This window comes from Engystomops pustulosus, chromosome 1 (assembly GCF_040894005.1).
Source record: "Engystomops pustulosus chromosome 1, aEngPut4.maternal, whole genome shotgun sequence".
Classification (NCBI taxonomy): Eukaryota; Metazoa; Chordata; class Amphibia; order Anura; family Leptodactylidae; genus Engystomops; species Engystomops pustulosus.
Window position 1 is genome coordinate 265,254,824 of NC_092411.1, and position 12,802 is coordinate 265,267,625.

General features: G+C 36.4%; 1 protein-coding gene across 1 annotated transcript; it reads left to right on the forward strand.

The window, feature by feature from the left end:
• The first annotated feature begins 1,414 nt into the window (after window positions 1-1,414).
• NKX3-2 (NK3 homeobox 2) lies at window positions 1,415-11,754 on the forward strand. Its single transcript, XM_072126071.1, has 2 exons — window positions 1,415-2,520; window positions 10,776-11,754. Exons 1-2 carry the CDS (start codon window positions 2,124-2,126, stop codon window positions 11,234-11,236), a joined length of 858 nt encoding a protein of 285 aa, XP_071982172.1. The 5' UTR covers window positions 1,415-2,123; the 3' UTR covers window positions 11,237-11,754.
• Window positions 11,755-12,802: the final 1,048 nt, after the last annotated feature.

The window sequence follows — 12,802 nt, forward strand, 5'->3', positions numbered from 1 at the left end:
ATACACTTATTCTTAAATTATTTATGTATCAATATTCACACACTCTAATATATATTATATAGTACACATACAACAAACATAGTATTATAAGACGATGGTCTTACTTTATTATTCTGAAATAAAGAAAAAACAAATCATCACATTGTAAATTCTCTATATTAAAGTTTGCTAAAACAAGTATAGCTATAAAATGCTTTATATATACATGTATATATATATGTATACTATAATACTGTAGATAGAGAAGTAGATAGATCTATTATCTATCTATCTATCTATCTATCTATCTATCTATCTATCTATCTATCTATTTATATCAATATAGCTCATATCGATCTATCTATATATATATATATATATATATATATATATATATATATATATATATATATATATATATATATATATATATATACAGAGAGAGAGAGAGATGTATACTATAGTACTGTAGATAGGGAAGTAGATAGATCTATTATCTATCTATCTATATATCTATCTATCTATTTATATCAATATAGCTCATATCGATCTATCTCTATCTATATATATATATATATATATATATATATACAATATATATATATATATAGAGAGAGAGAGAGATGTATACTATAGTACTGTAGATAGGGAAGTAGATATATAGCTAGATATCTAGATATGAGCTATATTGATATAATAGATATAAGATAGATAAAAAAATAAATAGATAAATATGTGATGGATACATATGGGATGGAAGCCTTTGCACCCCTTCCCCTTGTTGTAAGTTTCCACTGTTCTTCATTGTACTTTCTCATCTCTAGAAAATTTAATTAGATATAAGATACTGTAGTTAGACAGCAAATAGTAAAATTCTATAATAGATAGATAAATAAATAAATAATATGAGATAGATAGATAGATAGATATGACATAGGCAGATCAAAATAGATAGATACATAGATAGGTATAGGAGTTAGATATGTAGACAGAAAGTTACATTTGACATCAATTGATAGCTAGAAAGTAAAACACGTATACATAAAATAAGTGGAATATATGAATATTCTATATATTATCACTAACACAGGGACTTATGTTTTATTTCTCATTTCTTTATTCAGCTATAAAAAGTTTCCCATTTTCACAAGTTTAACTTTTCAGTTTCTGCAGGGAATAGAAGGATGTGGTGTAGAAGAGAAGGACACAGCCTGCTCTCCCAATCCTTGTCCTCACCTCGGGATATTCCCTCATTAGACAGACTAGAGGAGACACAGGTTATACTCAGAGGTCCAAGGGTTAACACTTATTCCCAGTCCCAGAACAAGGTCAACATTCCCAACACTCGTCTCAGCCAATCAGATCGCAGGCAGTCACTGGAGCCGTCCTATCAGATCGTCCGCTCTCCAGCTGTCACTCACAGGTGAGGAATGGGAGAAGAAGAGAGAAGGAGAGTGCAAGTCTAAAGAGACAGCAGCATGAGGAGCAGAGAGGACAAGCCCAAGAACTGGAGGATGGGGAGCACATAGACCCTCAACTTGTGAGACAGAGGGACAACACTGCAGCTGTGTGCATGAGGAGCTCCAAGTGACCACAGGAGAAGATCTGGAGAAGACATAAGGCTCAGCTTGTAATACAGAGACACAACACTGCAGCTGTGTGGATGAAGACTCCTTCCTAGTGACTACAGGAGAAGACATTGGGCTCAGCTTGGAAGACACTACAGCTGTGTGGATGAGGAGCTTCAAATGACCATAGGAGAAGATCTGGAGAAGACATAGAAATCAGCTTGTAATATAGAGGCACAACACTGCAGCTATGTGGATGAGGAGCTCCTACTGACCACAGAAGATCTGGAGAAGACATAGGGACAACAGTGAAACGGTGTGGATGAGGAGCTTCTATGACCACAGGAGAAGTTTTGGGCTCAAGTTGGAAGGTGGTGTCCAATGTCTACCTGTTGCAGATCACTCAAGATTTGAGGTGATTACATTCCCTGGATGAAGATTGAGCACAGGGATCTCCTTCATTTCTGACCAGTGGACTGTGGTGGTGCACAAGGCCACTTTACCTTCTGGAGATTCTTGGTGATGATCTGAAGGTCCTCATCTGCAGAGACATCAGGAGCTTCAGATACTTTGCAGATGGCTTTGCGTAGCTCCACTTCCTTGACTCCTTTCTCCATCCAGGCTATCCTTAACAAAAAGGAGGAACGTGGGGTGCCCTTCCCCAGGCTGGGGCGCTTGCTCCCCACCACCAGCAGCCCCACAGCTGCCCCCCATCCCTCCTGCTGCTGGAGGCTCTTTGGGGAGGTGGCAGCAGAAGGACTGGCATCTCCAGGGGCTCAGGGGGGTCAGGCTGGATGGGACTCAGACTCTGCTCTCAGTGAGGAGGGGGAGGCTGGGAGGACTGGAGAGGGGGACATGATGGAGGGATCCGGGATCAGGAACAGCCAGAGGCCGCTGGAGGGGAGACCCAAGGAGGAAGAAGAGGAGGAGACCCCCGGCTGTAGTGACTGTGAGCTGGCGGCCAGCGGATCAGGTACAGGGGCTGGAGGAGGGGGTCGTATAGGGACACACACAATATATTTAGTAATCTCTGCAGAAGAAAAGTATAGACAACGTATATTCACACAATAATATGTAGTATACACTACCGGCAACTACAGAGTTACATTCCTAAGCACAAATATATCCATAGATATATGTATAAAATACATATTATAAAATATAACGCAATGTGTATATTCAGGGTGCATAATTTATTTATATAAACTGTATATGTATATATATATATATATATATATATATATATACTCACACACACATGTAAACATAGATAGATAGATATTTGTGAGTTAGGGTATGTATACGTATTTGTGCAGATATATAGATATTTTGTATATAAACATATTTGTGCACATATATCTATATATATATATATATATATATATATATATATATATATATATATATATATTTAGACAGATAGATAGATAGATAGATAGATATTAGATGGATAGAAGAATAGCATACAGTTTGCTATTGAGAACAGAGACGTAAAGTATATACAGCTTCCATATATCTTCTATAACTAAACTCCTACACAGATTCCTTGTGGACACGTTTTATAATAGGCATAACATAGATTGAAAGATCGGAAGAATATAATCTGCATTGTGCATGAAGGAGTCTCACCAGTCAGTGGATATTGTACTATTAGTCAATGTATCATATACTGTATATAGATATTTTCTATAATGTAATTTCCTCCACTATAAGTAGAACTTTCTTGGAATTATTATTGTCCTCTATACAGACAATTCATGTAATTATTAGGTAGCAGCAATGACAACGATGGCAGTGGGGATCTCATCATGTCATGTGTCACCAGTTCTATGACCTGTGTCATATGAGGAGGGGTTATAGGGAAGGAGGAGGAGCTTTAAAAAGTGTATGAATAATTATGTTTAATTATATCCAATGTCTTTCTTTCTTTCATCTATTATGTATCTTCTATCTATCTATCTATCTATCTATCTATCTATCTATCTCATATCTAAATATTCCTATCTATATATTTATTTATATGATTTTTGTCTATGTAATGTATACATATAATGCATCCTTACTATCTGTGACAATTATTCTATAAATGATGAGGAACATTCTATGCAAATAACTGTAGTCTTCCATTCAATTTATTATCACCGCCAGTATGCAAAAATATCTAGAACAGAATAATTTGTGAAGTCATTTTACTGTAATATGTATCTATCTGATCATATGGATGTATAGCAATAGATATTGTTTGATTGCTTGAATGTACATTGTGTATATAACGTGGAAAGCGAAACCCGTGAAATCCAAGGCCCGAAAGTTTGCAAAGCTTCCTTCTAATACAGGGACAGAGAGATAGATTGATACTAGAAACATAGATAGATTGATATGAAATGATTGATAGATCAATGGATGATAAGATACTGTAGATATATTAAATAGATCGGTTGATACATAGAAAGATTTGCTACATAGGAAAGCGACATATAGACATCCGACTTCTATGTTTCGCTAATTGCAGTTTTGGTTACATTATCACATATTATTTTAAAAATAAATGCAGTATAAAATACGTCCTAAGTAACTTCATGGCATCGGAGGATAGAAAGAGAATTAAACAGCTATTAATTGGATATAATAAGAATAAGAAGAGAGATATGAGACCTTTACAAGGATGAATACATGATAGATAAATAGATAGATAGATAGATAGATAGATAGATAGATAGATAGATAGATAGATAGATAGATACATTTATACATACAAAGATACACAGATAATAGATTTGCATACATATACAATCTATCTATCTATATTTATATTATATCTGTCTATGCATCTCATATCTATTTATTTTATATCATATATCTCCATATCTATCTATTATCTATCTCATATCTATCTATCTATCTATCTATCTATCTATCTATCTATCTATCTATCTATCTATCAATCTATTATCTATCTATCAACCAATCTCATATCTATCTATCAATCTATTATCTATCTATCTATCTATCTATCTATCTATCTATCTATCTATCTCATATCTATCTATCTATCTATCTATCTATCTATCTATCTATCTATCTATCTGTCTATCTATCTATCCTCGGTGTATTGTAGCAGTCATGTGGAGATACATGGTGGCTGGTGGATAACCTCTGGCCCCTTCTCCCAACTGAAAAATTAACTTCTGCAACCAGAATTAACTTGTGACCTCTTTGCTTTGAGAGGTGGGGTAACTAATGATCCTCACCCCCTCCCAGGGCCAGTCACTGGGGGCATATACTCCTACAATACACCCCACTTACCTTCACCATCACACTGTATGTACTTGTACTGTGTGTTTGTGTGGATGACTTCTATTTAGTTACTGTACATTATATTATTGTACATATATATTATTATACCCTGCACTAGAAGATATTAATACACACACCATATACATGTACATGCACCATATACATGAGGAGATCTATAATGATTGCTGGGATTATGGCTTTCATTACATAATAGTAATACAGTATAAAACATTAATAATAGTACATAATAGTGGTGAAATATAATTATATTATTAATTAAAAGAATAATATATAATGGAGGCATTAAGTTATATTGGTCATATTATTGGCAAGTATGTAATAATTGTAAGATGTTACATTATAATCTCTAGAATAAAATAGTATTTTCTAGTCATACTACCAGCTGTGCTACTAAAGCTAAAATATAGTGTAATGGTAGTATTATAGTAGTAGTGATTATAGGATATAGTGGTGAGCATGTATTCCTGAATATAAGAATGATTTAACCCCCTACAACATAATTTTTATTGGATTACAAGAACTAGTTTATGATAGGCATTAGTGGTATTATTATAGGCTGCATGTTATAATGATGATATGTAATGGTATTATTAGTACTGGCACATAATGTACAGTGGTAGCATTATTGCACACTCCACATAATAAGGATAACATGTTATGGTGGTATTATAGGAAGCATATAATGTACAGCAGTGGTATTATTATAGCCTCTATGTATCAGTGCTTGTATATTATACAGCGCAGTAGTATTATTATAGCCTCTATGTATCAGTGCTAGCATATTATATAGCGCAGTAGTATTATTATAGCCTCTGTGAATCAGTGCTAGCATATTATATAGCACAGTAATATTATTATCACCTCTATTGGTATTATTCATGCTAGTATATGATATAGTAGTTTACTGTACAGTAGTATTATTATCACCTGTATGTATCAGTGCTAGTATATTATATAGCGCAGTAATATTATTTTAGCCTCTATGTATCAGTGCTAGCATATTATATAGCGCAGTAGTATTATTATAGCCTCTATGTATCAGTGCTAGCATATTATATAGTACAGTAATATTATTATAGCCTCTATCGGTATTATTTGTGCTAGTATATGATATAGTGCACTGTACAGTAGTATTATTATAGCCTCTATGTATCAGTGCTAGTATATTATATAGCGCAGTAATATTATTTTAGCCTCTATGTATCAGTGCTAGCATATTATATAGCGCAGTAGTATTATTATAGCCTCTATGTATCAGTGCTAGAATATTATATAGCGCAGTAGTATTATTATCACCTCTATGTATCAGTGCTAGTATATTATATAGCGCAGTAATATTATTTTAGCCTCTATGTATCAGTGCTAGCATATTATATAGCGCAGTAGTATTATTATAGCCTCTATGTATCAGTGCTAGTATATTATATAGCGCAGTAGTATTATTATAGCCTCTATGTATCAGTGCTAGCATATTATATAACACAGTAATATTATTATAGCCTCTATCGGTATTATTTGTGCTAGTATATGATATAGTGCACTGTACAGTAGTATTATTATAGCCTCTATGTATCAGTGCTAGCATATTATAGAGCACTAATATTATTATAGCCTCTATGTATCAGTGCTAGCATATTATATATTGCACTAGTATTATTATAGCCTCTATGAATCAGTGCTAGTTTATTATATAGTGCAGTAGTATTATTATAGCCTCTATGTACCAGTGCTAGCATATTATATAGCGCAGTAATATTATTATAGCCTCTATGTATCAGCGCTAGCATATTTTATAGCGCAGTAATAATATTATAGCCTCTGTCGGTATTATTCATGCTAGTATATTATATAGTGCACTGTGAAGTATTATTATAGGCTCCATATAGTAATGATATTATATGATGTGATTGTGGAAGCTATCCTAGGCTGTACAGTAGTGCTATAGTGTGGTATATCTTCCATGTTTTAATGATGATATGTAATGGTATTATTAGTACCTTCTCACTCATCAGAACGATTATATAGTATGTCCTGGAAGTACTGGACATCACTAATGTGAATAAATAACTTGTGGTGTGATAGGACCTGCGTGTCTCCTCCTATCTCAATAGACTTCTATTATTCTATCTGACTATATTCTGACTCTGTAAGGCTCATCTCACACGACTGTTCTCATATCCGTTTCTAGCTTGCGCCTTAAAAAGTTGTTAAAAACAACTAAATTGAACGGATCCATTATAAATCCCATTGAAATCAATGACATTTTTGACGTCATGCGGCAAAAATGACAGAGCTTGTTTTTTTTCTCTTCACAATGGATGATGCCTAACCGACCATAACGGATGACATTAAGTTATCTTTTACATTGAGGTCAATGGGAGCGAATAGTAAGATGAAGAAATAGATAGATAGGGGGAGATTAATCATCAAGTTTCTGAGGTAAAAGTGTCCTAGTTGCCCATGGAAACCAATCAGAGCTCAGCTTTAAGTTTATAAACAGCTGTGGGAAAATGAAAGCTGAGTTCTTATTGGTTGCCCTGTTGCCAGGTTGGCAATTAGAACAGTTCTGCTCTAAGAGATTTATGATAAATCGCCCCCTATATAGTTAATATATATAGATATGTAGATTATGGATAGACAATTTATAAATGTGAGGTCAATAGGTAGATAGATAGAAAAGCGAGATCGATATGTAGGTAGAAATGAGACATCTATAGATGACATCTATTATGAGGGATAGATAGATTTATGGGATGGATAGATAGAAGCTATAGATCGATGTATTGAAAGTGAAAGTAAAGTGTCTGTTACTGTAATGGACCCTGTCATCCGTTATGTTCCGTTGAATTACCGTTTACTTTCCATCCGTTATGTTTTGAGGTAAATAAACGGTACTCTGAACGGTAGTGTGAACTGAGCCTGACTGAGATAAAGAAAGAAATGAAGAAAGTAAGAAAACGAAAGAGAGAGAGATAAAGAAAGAAAGCAGTGTATATCTCATTATCTGTAAAGCGCTGTGGGATATGATGGCGCTATATAAAGATTATTATTATTAATATTAGTAGCATTATATAAACCATATACAGGCAATCCCCTACTTAAGGACCCCTGACTTACAGACGACCCCTAGTTAAAGACGGGCCCCTCTGCCCCCTGTGACATCTGTAGAAGCTCTCTGGATGTTACTATAGCCCCAGGCTGCAATAATCAGCTGTAAGGTGTCTGTAATGAAGCTTTATTGATAATCCTTGGTCCAATTACAGCAAAAAAATGTTTGTCTGGATCTACAATTATAAAATATACAGTTTCGACTTACATATAAATTCGACTTAAGAACAAACCTATGGAACCTATCTTGTATATAACCCAGGGACTGCCTGTAATATATATAGTAATATTACTACTATGCAATTTTGGTGGTAAATGAAATGATTACTATAGCTATAAATGACTATGGTATGTAGTAGCGCTGTCATTATAGCTAGTGTATAATTATAATGGTAGTATGTGGAGGTAGCTAATATCTAGTGTTATACTATTTTTATAGCCGCATGTTAGTAGATGAGGAGTATTGTAGATAACATCTGCTAATAATAGTATGTGGTGGTATTGTTAGAGCTTGTTATATAGTAATCAAGCTGCTGTATGATTAGGTTATTATATGATATCACAGGTGACATAACAGTAGTAATACAGGCGGTCCCCTACTTAAGGACACCCGACTTACAGACAACCCATAGTTACAGACAGACCCCTCTGACCTCTGGTGAAGCTTTCTGAATGCTTTACTATAGTCCCAGGCTGCAATGATCAGCTGTAAGGTGTCTGTAATGAAGCTTTATTGATAATCCTTGGTCCCATTACAGCAAAAAATGTTTAAACTCCAATTGTCATTGGGGCCAAAATTTTTTTTGTTTGGATCTACAATTATAAAATATACAGTTTCGACTTACATACAAATTCAACTTAAGAACAAACCTCCGGACCCTATCTTCTACGTAACTGCCTGTAGTGGAGAAAGGAGGTTGTTATGGCGGATACTTTGTAAATTTTCAAGAAAGGACTGGATGCTTTTCTTGAGAACACGGAAAATATATCACGGTTTATGGGAAAAAAATAGGTCGGACTTGATGGACCTGTGTCATTTTCCAACCTTATCTGCCATGATACTATGAAATAACTAGAGTGTAATAATGATATTAACTACTAGTATTTTCTAGCAAGCAGGGAATTCTAAAAGTAAGACTCCTGGTAATTTGCAGAATGCTATTATAGCAGCAATAAATACAATTACTATATGGTGGTATTATAGGAGTAAGTATTATTTTTTATTCATATGGCGCCATCATTTTCCGCAGCACAATCCAGGTCATATTTTGTGGTATTATTACAATGGGCCTGATGTGCAGTACTACAGTGTAGAGTAGAAGGACGGTATATGGTGGTAAGATTAGAATCATACTATAACATTTAACAAAGAGGAAGAGATTTGCGCTTGCATATTTACATTGATTTACAGTAAGTAATTTAAGAATAAAATTGTGCTATTATAGAGGTAACATATACTGCTACCATGGGCAGATATTAATAGTGCCATATATATATATATATATATATATATATATACATATATATATATATATATATATATATATAAATTTGCTAATAATATATATATATATATATATATATATATATATTATTAGCAAATGTATATATATATATATATATATATATATATATATATATATATATATAAAACCATTAATGCTGGATATTTATTCTGAGATTTGTAATAATAATTTACATAAAATGATAGTGAGCGGTGCCGTACAGTACAGAATATTTGTATATACCGTAGTTTCATATAGTGGCTCCATCATAGCGGCAGCACGTACAGTATATAGTAACTATAGTTCAATACAGAGCTGTGTCTCAGCGGTTCACAGTGTTTACTTGTAGCGTTCGGCTTCTGAGCAGGAATCTGACTTCTCTATGGAGTTTGCATGTCCTCCTGTGTTTGCATGGGTCCTTCTATTCTTCACAATGTAAGAATAATAATCTTTATTTCTATAGCGCCAACATATTCCGTAGCACTTTACAGATCATGGGCGACATATGCAAGTAAAATAAGACATTACAGAGTAAGAACATTTTCATTTGAAATAAGAGTAGAGAGGACCCTGCTCACAAGAGCTTACAGTCTATGGCTGGATTCACACTGCCATACAGCGGTACAGCGGGCACACGGCAGCGTGCAGGGAGAGGAGGAGGAGGTGAGTGCTGTTCACCCCCGCCCCTCTCCATAGGGATATATGGCGCACGGCGCCGTATGCCATGAAAAACAATGTTCAATAGAAAAAAAATGCTTAAAAATATTTTAAAAAATTCTCAGCTGATGCAACACAGAACTGGCTTCTTTGAAGCCAAAACTTAAAGGGAACCTTTCACCAGGAACGTCACCTTTAGCTGTTGACAGGTTCCAATCTTTTCATGTCCTATCTTTTCATGGGGTACGGAGTGGTACGGTGCCGCACGTGTGTGGCACCGTACCACTCCCGTAGGGGGCCGTGCACCCATTGCTGCTATGGGGGACGTATATCGGCTATACTGTATATATGTCAGCCATATATAGGTCCCCCATACGGCAGTGTAAATGTAGCCTATGAGATAGTTGGGTTTGTATGAAATTGTTCCATGTTTGTGCGCTTTGTAAGGCAAAGACTGATATCAATGGTGGCAATATCTGTACATCGCTACAGTATATGTTTTCACCCTAATAAGCTACTAAAAATAATATATATATATACTGACATGAATGTTGGTGCGTAGCGCTTGCCACCATTGATATTGTGGTTGTATAATAACATAATAGATAATTAATGTTTCATATTTTTGTATTTTGTGTAGATCCCAGCCCTCCAGATGAAGACCCCAAATGTGACCAGCTCCTACTAGAAGCTCCCAAGCAGAGGAAGAAGCGATCCCGAGCAGCTTTCTCCCACGCCCAGGTCTTTGAGCTGGAGAGACGATTCAACCACCAACGTTACCTATCCGGCCCAGAACGTGCTGACCTAGCGGCCTCCCTCAAGCTCACAGAGACCCAGGTGAAGATCTGGTTTCAGAACCGGCGCTACAAGACCAAACGAAGGCAAATGGCGGCAGATTTATTGGCTGCGGCTCCAGCGGCCAAGAAGGTGGCGGTAAAGGTTCTAGTCAGGGACGATCAGAGGCAATACCAACCCGGAGAAGTACTCAGACCTTCCCTACTGCCTCTTCAGCATCCTTACTACTACCCCTACTACTGTGCCCTGCCAGGCTGGACACTATCGGCAGCTGCTGTGGCTGCCTGCACCGGGGGGACCCCCTAACATCAATGAGGTTCCTTAAAGAAAATATTTATTTCTCCTCACTGTCCACTCCAAGGACTGGGGAGCCAAATATTACCCCCTGTCACCGTGTTGGCCTCATAACAAGTCTTTAATTTGAAGGACACGACTTGACATCAAGAGGTTCGGCATGTGCAGGCCTTGTCCATGGTATCCATGCTGCCCATACTATGTATAGGTTTTATATATAGATATAAATTTTAAGTACAAATATTTTTATGGACTGGTCATAATGCTGGTTGGGAACCAGTAGAAAGGGTGCTAGTGAGAAAAGGGATGACAAGCCCGGACACCCAGTCCTTAAACGATTGCCTGGGGCGACCTATCAGACCCCAAAAAGTTTCTAGGATCCCTCGACTATTTTTCCACTAATTCTACAACTATTGAGTAAAATCTGACTTTCCTAGCACTTTTCTAGTATAAACTTTTTTTTATAAACTTTTCATATCTAATGTGAAGATGTTTTTACAGAGACAATGGGGGGGGGGGGAGGGGTTCACCATGGGGGAGTTGTCTTTCCAAGAAAATCTAGACTGTATGTTCTGTAGGAAGGGTGTTACATTGAGCACCCCGGCCTTATAGGCAGCCTATAGACATTGTGCACTCTGCCAGATAATGTACCCAAAGGCTTTGTGAATATTTTTTTAAGATGCTATACTTTTTTTTTTCTAATTTATAAACTATGACTTAAAACAAATTGGTCTTGTGTCTTCTTCTTATATCTGCTACCACTCTCAAAAATGAACTAATTTGTGGGTTTAATTCAATTTTCTGCAGATCTGATATATAATGATTATCTTAAGGAATATGGTCCATCCTGGGGATCCTTTACATTATGTTTTATTTGCTAAACAAAAGTAGGACTTTAAAGGAAACCTACCATCAGGGATCTACCTAACAAGATAGATCCAATGGTAGGTTCCTACTATCGGCCTCATCCCCATACTGTATAAGGCTTATCTAAGAGTTTAGTATTATTCTAAGAAAAATGTATCTTTTATTTATAATAAATAATAATAATAATAATTCTTTATTTATATAGCGCACACAGATTACGCAGCGCTGCACAAGCATGTCAAATTGGTCCCTGTCCCCATGGGGCTCACAATCTAAACAACCTAACAGTATGTTTTGAAGTGTGGGAGGAAACCGGAGTACCCGGAGGAAACCCACGCAAACACGGAGAGAACATACAAACTCTTTGCAGATGTTGACCTGGGTGGGATTCGAACCCAGGACCCCAGTGCTGCAAGGCAGAAGTGCTACTCACTCAGCCACCGTGCCGCCCATTTATGCAAATAATTGTCCACGGCTACCTGGGCGTGAAGTAGCCGAAGCGGAAGCAATGGCTACTCTATGGCCGATCCCTCCCATCAGCATGTCCCTGCTGCGTCCTGCGCAAGTGCATTCTGCGCATGCGCTGAACTTCGGCTTCACAATGAGAATGTCGAAATGAAGATATGAGTGCATCAGGGATGCACTGATGGATGGGATCGGCCATGGTTATGGGGGTGTGGAGTAGCCATTCCTTCCACTCCATGGTACGGC